This window comes from Scyliorhinus torazame, chromosome 7 (assembly GCF_047496885.1).
Source record: "Scyliorhinus torazame isolate Kashiwa2021f chromosome 7, sScyTor2.1, whole genome shotgun sequence".
Lineage (NCBI taxonomy): Eukaryota > Metazoa > Chordata > Chondrichthyes > Carcharhiniformes > Scyliorhinidae > Scyliorhinus > Scyliorhinus torazame.
Window position 1 is genome coordinate 162,354,267 of NC_092713.1, and position 12,671 is coordinate 162,366,937.

The following is a 12,671-nucleotide window of genomic DNA, read 5'->3' on the forward strand; positions in this document are numbered from 1 at the left end:
GCAGCTTGTGACTAGGGGGTCAGTGTTGGGACTAAAGCTATTCACGATATACATTACTGACCTGGAAGAAGGAACTGAGGGCATTGTTGCTAAGTTTACAGATGATACAAAGATATGTGGAGGGGCAGATTGTGTTGAGGAAGCAGGGAGGCTGCAGAAGGACCTGGACAGGCTAGGAGAGTGGGCAAATAAGTGGCAGATGGAATACAATGTGGAAGTGAGGTTATGCACTTTGGTAAGAAGAATAGAGGCATAAACTATTTTCAAAATGGGAAAGGCTTCAGAAATCTGAAGGACAAAGGAACTTGAGAGTCCTAGTTCATGATTCTCTTACGGTTAACATGCAGGTTCAGTTGGCAGTTAGGAAGGTAAATGCAATATTAGCATTCATGTTGAGAGGGTTAGAATGCAAGGGCAGGGTTGTACTGTTGAGGATGTATAAGGCTCTGGTCAGACCCCATTTGGAGTATTGTGAGCAGTTTTGGGCCCCGTATCTAAGGAAGGATGTGCTGGCCTTGGAGAGGATCCAGAGGAGGTTCATAAGAATGATCCCTGGAATGAAGAGCTTGTCTTATGAGGAATGGTTGAGGACTCTGGGTCTGTACTTGTTGGAGTTTAGAAGGATGAGGGGGATCTCATTGAAACTCACAGAATACTGAGAGGCCTGGATAAAGTGGATGTGGAGAGGATGCTCCCACTAGTAGGAGAAACAAGAACCCCAGGGCACGGCCTCAGACTGAAGGGACGATCCTTTGAAACAGAGATGGGGGAGGAATTTCTTCAGCCAGAGGGCGATAAATTTGTGGAACTCATTGCTGCAGAAGGCTGTGGAGACCAAGTCACTTGAGTATTTTGAAGACAGAGATGGGTAGGTTCTTGATTAATAAGGAGATCGACGGTTATGGGAGAAGGCAGAAGAATGGGGATGAGAAACATATCAGCCATGATTGAATGTTGGAGCAGTCTCGATGGGCCAAATGGCGTAATTCTGCTTCTGTGTCTTATGGTCTAACAAGAAAAACTGTACAGAGGCCAGCAGTCAACACGGCTGCCCTGGACCCCTACATGCTGTCTGCCCCAGAGCAGACTCCACCCCCTGGAGTGATTCCCCATCTCAGTCCCAATGGGCCCCTAAGCCAGGTGACCTTTTCTGTTGTGTTGCCCTTAAAGGGGCAATCACCATGACAACCGACTTCTGAGAAAAGTTATAGCTCTTGGAATAAAAGGGGCAATAGCAATGTGGATACAAAATTGGCTGAATAATAGGAAGCAGAGAGTAACAATCAGTTAATATTTTTCAGGCTGGAGGAAAGTGTGTGGTGGTGTTCCCCAGGGGTCAGTATTGGGACCCTTGCTTTTCCTGACCTTCATTAATGATCTAGATATTGATATGCAGGGAACAATTTCAAGGTTTGTGGATCTTACAAAACTTGGAAGTATTGTAAACTATGAAGACAAACTTCAAAAGAACACAGACAAGGTGGTGGTGTGGGCAGATAGGTGGCAGATGGAGTTCATTACAGAGAAGTGTGAGGTGATACATTTTGGTATAAAATAAGGGGTAGCATTCTTAGAGGTTCAAGAGCAGAGAGACCTGGGTGCTTGGGTGCACAGATCATTAAAGGTGGCAGGACAGGTGGAGAGAGAAGTTAATGAAACATGTGGTCTTCTGGGCTTTTTAATAGGGGAATAAAGTACAAGAGCAAGGAGGTTATGCTGAACTTCTAAAAGGCACTAGTTAGACCTCAGCTGGAATATTGTGTGCAGTTCTGATCGCTACACTGTAGGAAGGATGTGACTGCACTGGAGAGAGTGCAGAGGAGTTGTATCAGATGGTTCCAGGGATGAGAAACTTCAGTTATGAGGATAGATTGGAGAGGCTTGGACTGTTTTCCTTGGAGAGAAGAAGGCTGAGAGGAGAGTTGATAGAGATGTTCAAAATCATGAGGGGCTGGGCAGAGTAGATATGGAGAAACTGTTCCCGCTCGTAAAATGATCAAGAACGAAAGGGCACAGATTTTAAGTGATTTGCAAAAGAAGAAAATGTGATGTAAGGAAAAATGTTTTGACACGAGTGTTTGGGTCTGGAATGCACTCCCTGGAAGTGTGCTGGAGTCGGGTCCAATCGAGGCATTCAAGAGGGCATTAGACGATTACTTGAATAGAAAAAATATGCAGGGGTACGGGGAAAAGGCACTAAGCCATAATGCTCGTTTGGAGACCTGCAGCAGAAAAGATGGGCCAAATGGTCTCCTGTGAACAATTCTGTGACCTCCAGATTTTCTTCAAACAAAACTGAAGTTGTCAGATTGTCACAACATGATTTAAACTCACTTTCTATGGATTATTGGTCCTGATCTCTGGATCATCTAACCAGTCCATTATTAAATGTATGCAGCTAAATTTGATCAAATTTGTATTTACAGAAATTCTGAATATTGGGCTATGGCATTCCAGGACTGTCAAAGGTTGAAACGTGACTGCTGGAACTTCTGTTGGACCCAATCATGCTTATATGCTGTGCTCTCCCTTCTCCAGTGTCACTGCACCAGTTTAAACTGCAGAACTTCTTGGGTATTCACCCAAAAGATGTGGGCGACTGGAAGGGAGGTGTCAGTAAACCCATGTTGGAAATTTCCAGAGATATTAATCCCAGATAAGAAATCAATATGCCCTTTGACTGGTTGCCTCTGTTGTCACCAATGCAAAGGTCTCCCAATCTATCTTGCTAGCATAATGCAAGTACTGTACACACCAGCTGAATACTGATCCTAGTATTTCCTATCCCATTCTTTGTGGTGAGAATAGTTCAGGTCAAGATTGATCCCGTCTCAACTTGAACAGACTTAACAACTTTGCCTCATTAATCACTCTTGTATTCAAACTAGACTGAAAACCTGCTCACTTTACAATAGCTGTAGCTCACCTATGCAGTTGTACTTTAAACATTTAGCATCAGTTATTAACTTGTTCTTACATACTCTCTGCCCCAATGGCATTCATTAAACTAAACACAGTCTTTTAACTGAGACACTTCACACTTGGAGAGAGAGCTCTGCTGACTCTGAGCTAGTGTCCAAGCAGTAAAATTTAATCACTACCTGTTGTATTGACTTCATGTAGTAATGAGAAAAACAGACCAAAATTTTAGATGCTGATCATTTGGAGGTACAGATTGCTAATTCATGTTTTGTAAGTTGGAATTTATCATGTACCATAGACTGGTGTGCTAGTTAAGCTCGTTCGGAGAGAAAGCATATCTTTTCCCAAGTATTCCTCTATTTACCATTGAAGAGGGCATCACCTTGATCAAAGTAAGTTCTCTCGGGGATTGCTTCCCCTTTTAACTTTGTTATTCTAGAATGAGTATCCTCTGATGAAAATAGCTTGAGTTATGGCAAACATAAAACATTTCAGAGGGATTGTTATTTCACAGCACCTTAAACACTGATCATCTTGCATAAAGTTTCATTTTAATTTCAGCAGTGGTGAAAACTGCAAAAATTCAAGTTGAACATGAGCTGATTGACATCATCTGGAGCTTTAGAGTGTCATTGCACTGTGTGAATTTGCCACATTTTCTCTTAACCAGACGCCTGAGAGACAAAGGAGAAGATGACAAGATGCCTCCCATCCGTAAGAGACAGCGTGGGTTGCTTCTCAGGCTGCAGCAGGAGCAGGTAATACCCAATGGGCAGCACGATAGCACAAGTGGATAGTACTGTGGCTTCACTGTGCCAGTGTTCCATGTTCGATTCCCCGCTGGGTCACTGTCTGTGCGGAGTCTGCACGTTCTCCCCGTGTCTGCTTGGGTTCCCTCCGGGTGCTCCGGTTTCCTCCCACAGTCCAAAGACGTGTAGGTTAGGTGGATTGGCCACGATAAATTGCCCTTAGTGACCAAAAGGATTCGGAGGGGTTATTGGGTTACGGGGATTGGGTGGAAGCGAGGGCTTAAGTGGGTCGGTGCAAACTCGATAGGCCGAATGGCCTCCTTCTGCACTGTATGTTCTATGTTCTAATAAATGCCTAAAATATCACTAATGAGAGATAATAATTCCCCACTGTACTGATTGGGTTGTAAACCTCTTTTTGTACAGTGCAAAATCTTCAGATTTTCCTTGATATGCTAATATTGGTTTCTTGTGCGGGATACAGTATTACAATATTTGTACTTTGCATGGTGTGCCTGAACACAGTTTTGCACGTGGCGCAGTGTGCCTGAACACAGTTTTACACATTGCACGGTGCCCCTGAACACCGTTTTCCATATTGCACGGTGTGCCTGAACATTGTTTTCCATATTGCACGGAGCGCTTGAACACTGTTTTCCATATTGCACGGTGTGCCTGAACACCGTTTTCCATATTGCACGGTGCGCCTGAACACAGTTATCCACATTGCACGGTGCGCCTGAACACAGTTATCCACATTGCACGGTGCGCCTGAACACAGTTATCCACATTGCACGGTGCGCCTGAACACTGTTTTCCATATTGCACGGTGCATCTGAACACAGTTTTACACATTGCACGGTGCCCCTGAACACCGTTTTCCATATTGCACGGTGTGCCTGAACATTGTTTTCCATATTGCACGGAGCGCTTGAACACCGTTTTCCATATTGCACGGTGTGCCTGAACACCGTTTTCCATATTGCACGGTGCGCCTGAACACAGTTATCCACATTGCACGGTGCGCCTGAACACAGTTATCCACATTGCACGGTGCGCCTGAACACAGTTATCCACATTGCACGGTGCGCCTGAACACAGTTATCCACATTGCACGGTGCGCCTGAACACCGTTTTCCATATTGCACGGTGCGCCTGAACACCGTTTTTCATATTGCACGGTGCGCCTGAACACTGTTTTCCATATTGCACGTTGCGTCTGAACACCGTTTTCCATATTGCACGGTGCGCCTGAACACAGTTATCCACATTGCACGGTGCGCCTGAACACCGTTTTCCATATTGCACGTTGCGTCTGAACACTGTTTTCCATATTGCACGGTGCGCCTGAATACTGTTTTCCATATTGCACGGTGCGCCTGAACACAGTTATCCACATTGCACGGTGCGCCTGAACACCGTTTTCCATATTGCACGTTGCGTCTGAACACTGTTTTCCATATTGCACGGTGCGCTTGAACACCGTTTTCCATATTGCACGGTGTGCCTGAACACCGTTTTCCATATTGCACGGTGCGCCTGAACACAGTTATCCACATTGCACGGTGCGCCTGAACACAGTTATCCACATTGCACGGTGCGCCTGAACACAGTTATCCACATTGCACGGTGCGCCTGAACACAGTTATCCACATTGCACGGTGCGCCTGAACACCGTTTTCCATATTGCACGGTGCGCCTGAACACCGTTTTTCATATTGCACGGTGCGCCTGAACACTGTTTTCCATATTGCACGTTGCGTCTGAACACCGTTTTCCATATTGCACGGTGCGCCTGAACACAGTTATCCACATTGCACGGAGCGCTTGAACACCGTTTTCCATATTGCACGGTGTGCCTGAACACCGTTTTCCATATTGCACGGTGCGCCTGAACACAGTTATCCACATTGCACGGTGCGCCTGAACACAGTTATCCACATTGCACGGTGCGCCTGAACACAGTTATCCACATTGCACGGTGCGCCTGAACACAGTTATCCACATTGCACGGTGCGCCTGAACACCGTTTTCCATATTGCACGGTGCGCCTGAACACCGTTTTTCATATTGCACGGTGCGCCTGAACACTGTTTTCCATATTGCACGTTGCGTCTGAACACCGTTTTCCATATTGCACGGTGCGCCTGAACACAGTTATCCACATTGCACGGTGCGCCTGAACACCGTTTTCCATATTGCACGTTGCGTCTGAACACTGTTTTCCATATTGCACGGTGCGCCTGAATACTGTTTTCCATATTGCACGGTGCGCCTGAACACAGTTATCCACATTGCACGGTGCGCCTGAACACCGTTTTCCATATTGCACGTTGCGTCTGAACACTGTTTTCCATATTGCACGGTGCGCCTGAATACAGTTATCCACATTGCACGGTGCGCCTGAACACCGTTTTCCACATTGCACGGTGCGCCTGAACACCGTTTTCCATATTGCACAGTGCGCCTGAACACCGTTTTCCATATTGCACGGTGCGCCTGAACACCGTTTTCCATATTGCACGGTGCGCCTGAACACCGTTTTCCATATTGCACGGTGCGCCTGAACACCGTTTTCCATATTGCACGGTGCGCCTGAACACCGTTTTCCATATTGCACGGTGCGCCTGAACACCGTTTTCCATATTGCACGGTGCGCCTGAACACCGTTTTCCATATTGCACGGTGCGTCTGAACACCGTTATCCACATTGCACGGTGCGCCTGAACACCGTTTTCCATATTGCACGTTGCGTCTGAACACTGTTTTCCATATTGCACGGTGCGCCTGAATACAGTTATCCACATTGCACGGTGCGCCTGAACACCGTTTTCCACATTGCACGGTGCGCCTGAACACCGTTTTCCATATTGCACAGTGCGCCTGAACACCGTTTTCCATATTGCACGGTGCGCCTGAACACCGTTTTCCATATTGCACGGTGCGCCTGAACACCGTTTTCCATATTGCACGGTGCGTCTGAACACCGTTTTCCACATTGCACGGTGCGCCTGAACACCGTTTTCCATATTGCACGGTGCGCCTGAACACCGTTTTCCATATTGCACGGTGCGCCTGAACACCGTTTTCCATATTGCACGGTGCGCCTGAACACCGTTTTCCATATTGCACGGTGCGCCTGAACACCGTTTTCCATATTGCACGGTGCGCCTGAACACCGTTTTCCATATTGCACGGTGCGCCTGAACACCGTTTTCCATATTGCACGGTGCGTCTGAACACCGTTTTCCATATTGCACGGTGCGCCTGAACACCGTTTTCCATATTGCACGGTGCGCCTGAACACCGTTTTCCATATTGCACGGTGCGCCTAAACGCCGTTTTCCATATTGCACGGTGCGCCTGTAAATATATAGACACATACATCGGGTGAAGCATACGGAGCGTGGTACTACTCGATGGAGAGGATTTGTGGATAGATCAGTTCAGTCCATAGGAGGGTCATTCAGGAGTCTGGTAACAGCGGGGAAGAAGCTGTTTTTGAATCTGTTTTGTTCTCAGACTTTTGTATCTACTGCCCGATGGAAGAGGTTGGAAAAGAGAATAACCTGAGTGGGAGGGATCTTTGATTATGCTACCCGCTTTCCCAAGGCAGTGGGAAGTGTAGACCGAGTCAATGGATGGGAGGCGGTTTCGCGACTGTAGTTTCTTACGGTCTTGGGCCGAGCAGTTGCCCTACCAGGCTGAAAAATCGATAAGAGTCAATGTGGACATGCCGAAGTTTCTTAATTTCCTGAGGAAGTATAGGCACTGTTGTGCTTTCTTAGTCGTGGCATCGAGTGGGTGGACCAGGACAGATTGTTGGTGACACCTAGGAATTTGAAGCTGTCCACCATCTCCACCTCGGCACCATTGATGCACACTGGTGTGGACGATACTTTGCTTTCTGAAATCAATGACCAACTCCTTAGTTTTGCTGACGTTGAGGGCGAGATCGTTGTCGTTACACCACGCCACTAAGTTCTCTGTCTCCCTCCTGTGAGTCATCGTTATTTGAGATCCGACCCACTACGGTTGTGTCATCAACAAACTTGTAGATGGAGTTGGAGCCAAATTTTGCCACGCAGTCGTGTGTGTATAGGGAGTATAGTAGGGGGTTAAGTGCGCAGCCTTGCGGGGCCCCGGTATTTAGGACTATTGTGGAGGAGGTGTTGTTTATTCTTGCTGATTGTGGCCCATGGGTCAGGAATTCGAGGATCCAGTTGGAGGGAGGAGCATGGTGTGCCTGAACGCAGTTTTCCAATTCCGTAGTGCGCATCAACAGATTTCCACATTGCACGGTGCACCTGAACACAGTTTTTTATGTTGCATGGTGCGCCTGAACCTAGTTTTCTGCATTGCACCCTGAACCTGAACACCGTTTTCCACATTGCACGGTGCAGATCAACAGATTTCCACATTGAACAGTGCTCCTGAACACACTTTTCCACATTGCACGGTTGTCTGAACACCATTTTATATATTGCAAGGTGCTACTGAACACCGTTTTCCACATTGCACGGTGCACCTGCGCATAAACAGCTTTCCACATTGCACGGTGTGCATAAACATTTTTCCACATTGCACGATGCGCGTAAACAGCCTTCCACATTGCACGGTGCGTGTAAACAGCCTTCCACATTGCACTGTGCGCGTAAACAGCCTTCCCCATTGCACGGTGCGCGTAAACAGCCTTCCCCATTGCACAGTAGCAGCTTTCCACATTGCTCGATCCGCGTAAACAGCTATCCACATTGCACGGTGCGCGTAAACAGCATTCCACATTGCACGGTGCGAGTAAACAGCTTTCCACATTGCATGGTGCGCGTAAACAGCTTCTCACATTGCACGGTGCGCGTAAACAGCCTTCCCCATTGCACTGCGCGTAAGCAGCTTTCCACATTGCACAGTAACAGCTTTCCACATTGCTCGATCCACGTAAACAGCTATCCACATTGCATGGTGCGCGTAAACAGCTTCTCACATTGCACGGTGCGCGTAAACAGCCTTCCCCATTGCACCGTGCGCGTAAGCAGCTTTCCACATTGCACAGTAACAGCTTTCCACATTGCTCGATCCGCGTAAACAGCTATCCCCATTGCACGGTGCGCGTAAACAGCTTTCGACATTGCACAGTGCGAGTAAACAGCCTTCCACATTGCACGGTGCGCGTAAACAGCTTTCCACATTACACAGTAACAGCTTTCCACATAGCTCGGTGCGTGTAAACTGCTTTCCACATAGCTCGATGCGCGTAAACAGCCTTACACATTGCACGGTGCGTGTAAACAGCTTTCCACATTGCACAGTAACAGCTTTCCACATTGCTCGGTGCGCGTAAATCGCTTTCCACATTGCTCGATGCGCGTCAACAGCTTTCCACATTGCACGGTGCATGTCAACAGCTTTCCACATTGCACGGTGCGCGTCAACCGCTTTCCACATTGCACGGTGCGCGTCAACCGCTTTCCACATTGCACGGTGCGCGTCAACCGCTTTCCACATTGCACGGTGCGCGTCAACAGCTTTCCACGTTGCACGGTGTGCGTAGACGGTTTTCACATTTCAAGGTGCACCTAACAGTCTACAGCCCCTTTTCACATTTTGTTTCTCTTCTCTGACCTGCCCGCACTTTTGCCACAGGCTGAAATCAAACGTCTCCAAGAAGCCAACAGAGCCGCTCGCAAGGAGAGGCAGTTGATCCTGAAACAGCAGGAGGAGATTCAGCGCATGCGCCAGACCACCATGAAAATCCAGGAGAAGCTAAAATCAGCAGGAGAGAGAAAACTGGTCAGTACACCACCTGAGACACTGCAAAAGATGTACGCTGCTAAAGCATTCAATACCAGGTTATTCTGAAAATAAGAAAATACATCAGCCGTTATCTTGTTCAAGGGTGGAGCAGGCTCGATGGGATGTGTGGCCTAATTCCTAATTCATATGTAAGGAATTACTTATGAGCATTATTAGCACAGTGGTTAGCACTGTTGCTTCACAGCGCCAGGGACCCGGGTTCGATTTCCGGCTTGGGTGACTGTGCGGAGTCTGCACCTTCTCCCTGTGTCTGCGTGGGTTTCCTCCAGGTGCTCTGGTCTCCGCCCACAAGTTCCGAAAGACATGCTTGTTAAGTGAATTGGACATTCTGAATTCTTCCTCCGTGTACCCGAACAGGCGCCGGAGTGTGGCGACTAGGGTCTTTTCACAATAACTTCATTGCAGTGTTAATGTGAGCCTACTTGTGACCCCTAAAAAAATATTATTATTAGGTGTGATCATGTACAGTACAAGCTTGCTATTCAGCAAGTATGTATTCTGTAGTGTAAATGAAAATGTTGTCATCTTCCAAGGCAAGCTATAAGAGAATTTAATATAAAAATTTAAGTCTGTTGGTGAGGAATATTAACTTCAATATTTCAGTTTTACAAAGATGCTAACATGTGGACTTTGAACTGTGTACACAGGCCAGATTGGTGTCCAAGAAAATATTTTGACTTTGCCCTCACTTTATTTTGCTTTGTTTGTGTTCATTATATCGAATGTCATTCGGCATTCTGTAGAACTAATGACACAGAAACAGAACATTCAGCCCAATCTTGCTGTGCTCATGTTTTCCTTTTGCTCCATATCAGTCTTGTTTCGGTACTGGACCAGACCCCCAATTTATATTCGGAAACTGAACAAGAAACCCTGACAATTTTTCAATTTGTAAACTGTGATTTCACCTCCAGGAGTAATTCCATTGACAAATAGGGCTCTTTTATATTTTAACGCAGTATTAACCTCATTAACATCCAAGGAATAAACAGCTTTTCAATTAACAATTCAACAATTCTTTAAAAAAATTACAGAAAGGTCTTTGAGCTTATCTTCCCATTAACTTCTAAATTTCAATTAAGCAAAATCCACATATGGGTCAGATGCTACTTGTAAGATGATATTTATAGATTTATTCACAAAGCCTTGGAGAGAAGTTTTCAGAACTCAGTCTGAGAAACACAACTCCTTTCCTTCGAACCCAGAGAGGAACTCTGTAAATTAAACTAAACACAGGGCAGGGCTGAAAATGAAACTAAAACAGACCCAGCCCCTCCCATGAGTGACATCGCAGCCTGCCTAGCTGATCCCTTAATCACAGTTTTAGCAGACACACAATAGTTTTTTTTAATAACACAACTGCAACATAAACATTTCCTACATTCATCACAACCTCTTCCCACCTTAGCTTATCTCACCAAACCACATTCTATAATGGTAGAATGATCATTTGGCAGTAATGCTTGATAACAGTGCATTGGAACAGGAGTAAGCGACTGAATCCTCAAATCTGTTTACATTCACTTGGGTTGTAATCAGTCTCTACCTAACTCATCTTGCTGCCTTGGTTCTGTAATCCTTGATAAATATCCCAAACACACAAAATCCTGATCTGTCTCCGTTTTGACATCTTCAAGTTATGGCTGGCCTCAGCATCTTTCTCTCTGTGTGGGTGCGGCAGGGCAAGAGTTGGAATGTTGACTTTTCTTTATTATTCCACTAGTTGTGGCATCGCTGGGAGGGCCAGCATTTATTGCCTATCCCTTAATTGCCCTTGAATTGAGTGGTTTGCTAGGCCATTTCAGAGTGAGCTACATCGCTGTGAATCTGGAGCCGCATGTAGTCCATGGTGGTCAGGATGTTAAATTTCCTTCCCAGAATGATATTAGTGAATCTTATGGTTTTTTGCGCTGATTGATCATGGTCTTAGTAATGGTGACCGTGAAATCATCTTTCAATTCCAGATTTTTACATTAATTGATTTTAAACTCCACCTGCTGGCATGGTATGATTTGAACCCATGTTCCCTTTAATCCCGGGCTCTGGATTGCTAGTCCAGGGACATTAACACCACCTGAATATTGCCGGAATGGCCTTGCATTAGTTGTGCTCATAGATTACATCCCCTTGTTCTGGCCTCCCACACCAGATAAAATAGTTTCTTCCGAGCTGTCATATTAATTCCTTTAATCATCTTAAACACCTTAATTAGATCATTCCTTAATCTTTCGTACTCAGGAGATTACAAGCCTAGTTATAATTTAACCCCGTTAACCCTTTTAACCCCGGTATCATTCTGGAAAATCTCTGCTGCACCCTCTCCATGGCCAGCATATCCTTGCTGAGATGCAGTGCCCAGAACTAAAGGCAGAATTCCAATTGCTGTGTGCATGCACACAACTGTTTATTTCTTGTGTGTTGCACTCCCCCAAACAACAAGAAAGCTCTCCCTGCTTGAGAGTGGACAGCATGCTCTTCTGTTCTGGAGACTGATTATGGTGAATCCCACTGCATTTTCCTCCAATAAATTGCAAAACTGAGTTCCTGTTAAACCTCTCCACAGACCCAAATTGGTATATTCTCAGGTCCAATATCTCGGGGCAGGATTTCCAAGCCCTGATCTTCCAGTCCTGGTGAAAGTTGGTGATCGTTTGGCTGAGCTGCCAAATGTCCTGCGCTGGGTCCCGCCATGACAGGGCTGGAACATCCTGGTCTCCTTTTTAAATAACTTTCTTTTAACTTCTAGGAGCAGCGGAACGGAGAGCAGCTCGAGGTAGAGAATGTTTTTAAAGTGAGCCACACCTCCAGTCCTTTGCAGACAGATGTGGAGACGCGGAGCCCCTCCCCCGTTTCTATCTCTGGAAGTGAGACTAGCAGCATCATGCAAAAGCTAAAGAAGATGCGCAGTCACATGGATGAAAAGTAATACGATACACATTTAATTATTTGTTGGGGCTTCTTGTAATGTCTACTGCTGTGAAAATATGGCAAGACTAACTTGTTTCATTGCATTCTACCATTTGTCAGAAGGTGCATGTTTATGTAGGCGGGGGGGGGGCGTGTTGGGAAGAGAGAACTGACATTGCCAGGATATAATATATAAAGCCCCACTTAACCCCCCCCCCCCCCCCCTTTTCCCAAGGCCTGTGGTGTTTCTGGATAATGTGGTTCCATGTGTGCTCCCCC

General features: G+C 46.2%; 1 protein-coding gene across 4 annotated transcripts in view; it reads left to right on the forward strand.

Annotated features, from left to right (window-relative positions):
* LOC140426656 (centrosome-associated protein 350-like) overlaps positions 1 to 12,671 on the forward strand; it is a 319,223-nt gene that overhangs the window by 220,679 nt on the left and 85,873 nt on the right. For all 4 annotated transcript variants that reach the window (XM_072511741.1, XM_072511743.1, XM_072511742.1 and 1 more), the window contains 3 exons: positions 3,593 to 3,680; positions 9,315 to 9,461; positions 12,232 to 12,407. In XM_072511741.1, the coding sequence (XP_072367842.1) occupies positions 3,593 to 3,680; positions 9,315 to 9,461; positions 12,232 to 12,407 (411 nt within the window). The remainder of the gene's footprint in view (positions 1 to 3,592; positions 3,681 to 9,314; positions 9,462 to 12,231; positions 12,408 to 12,671) is intronic.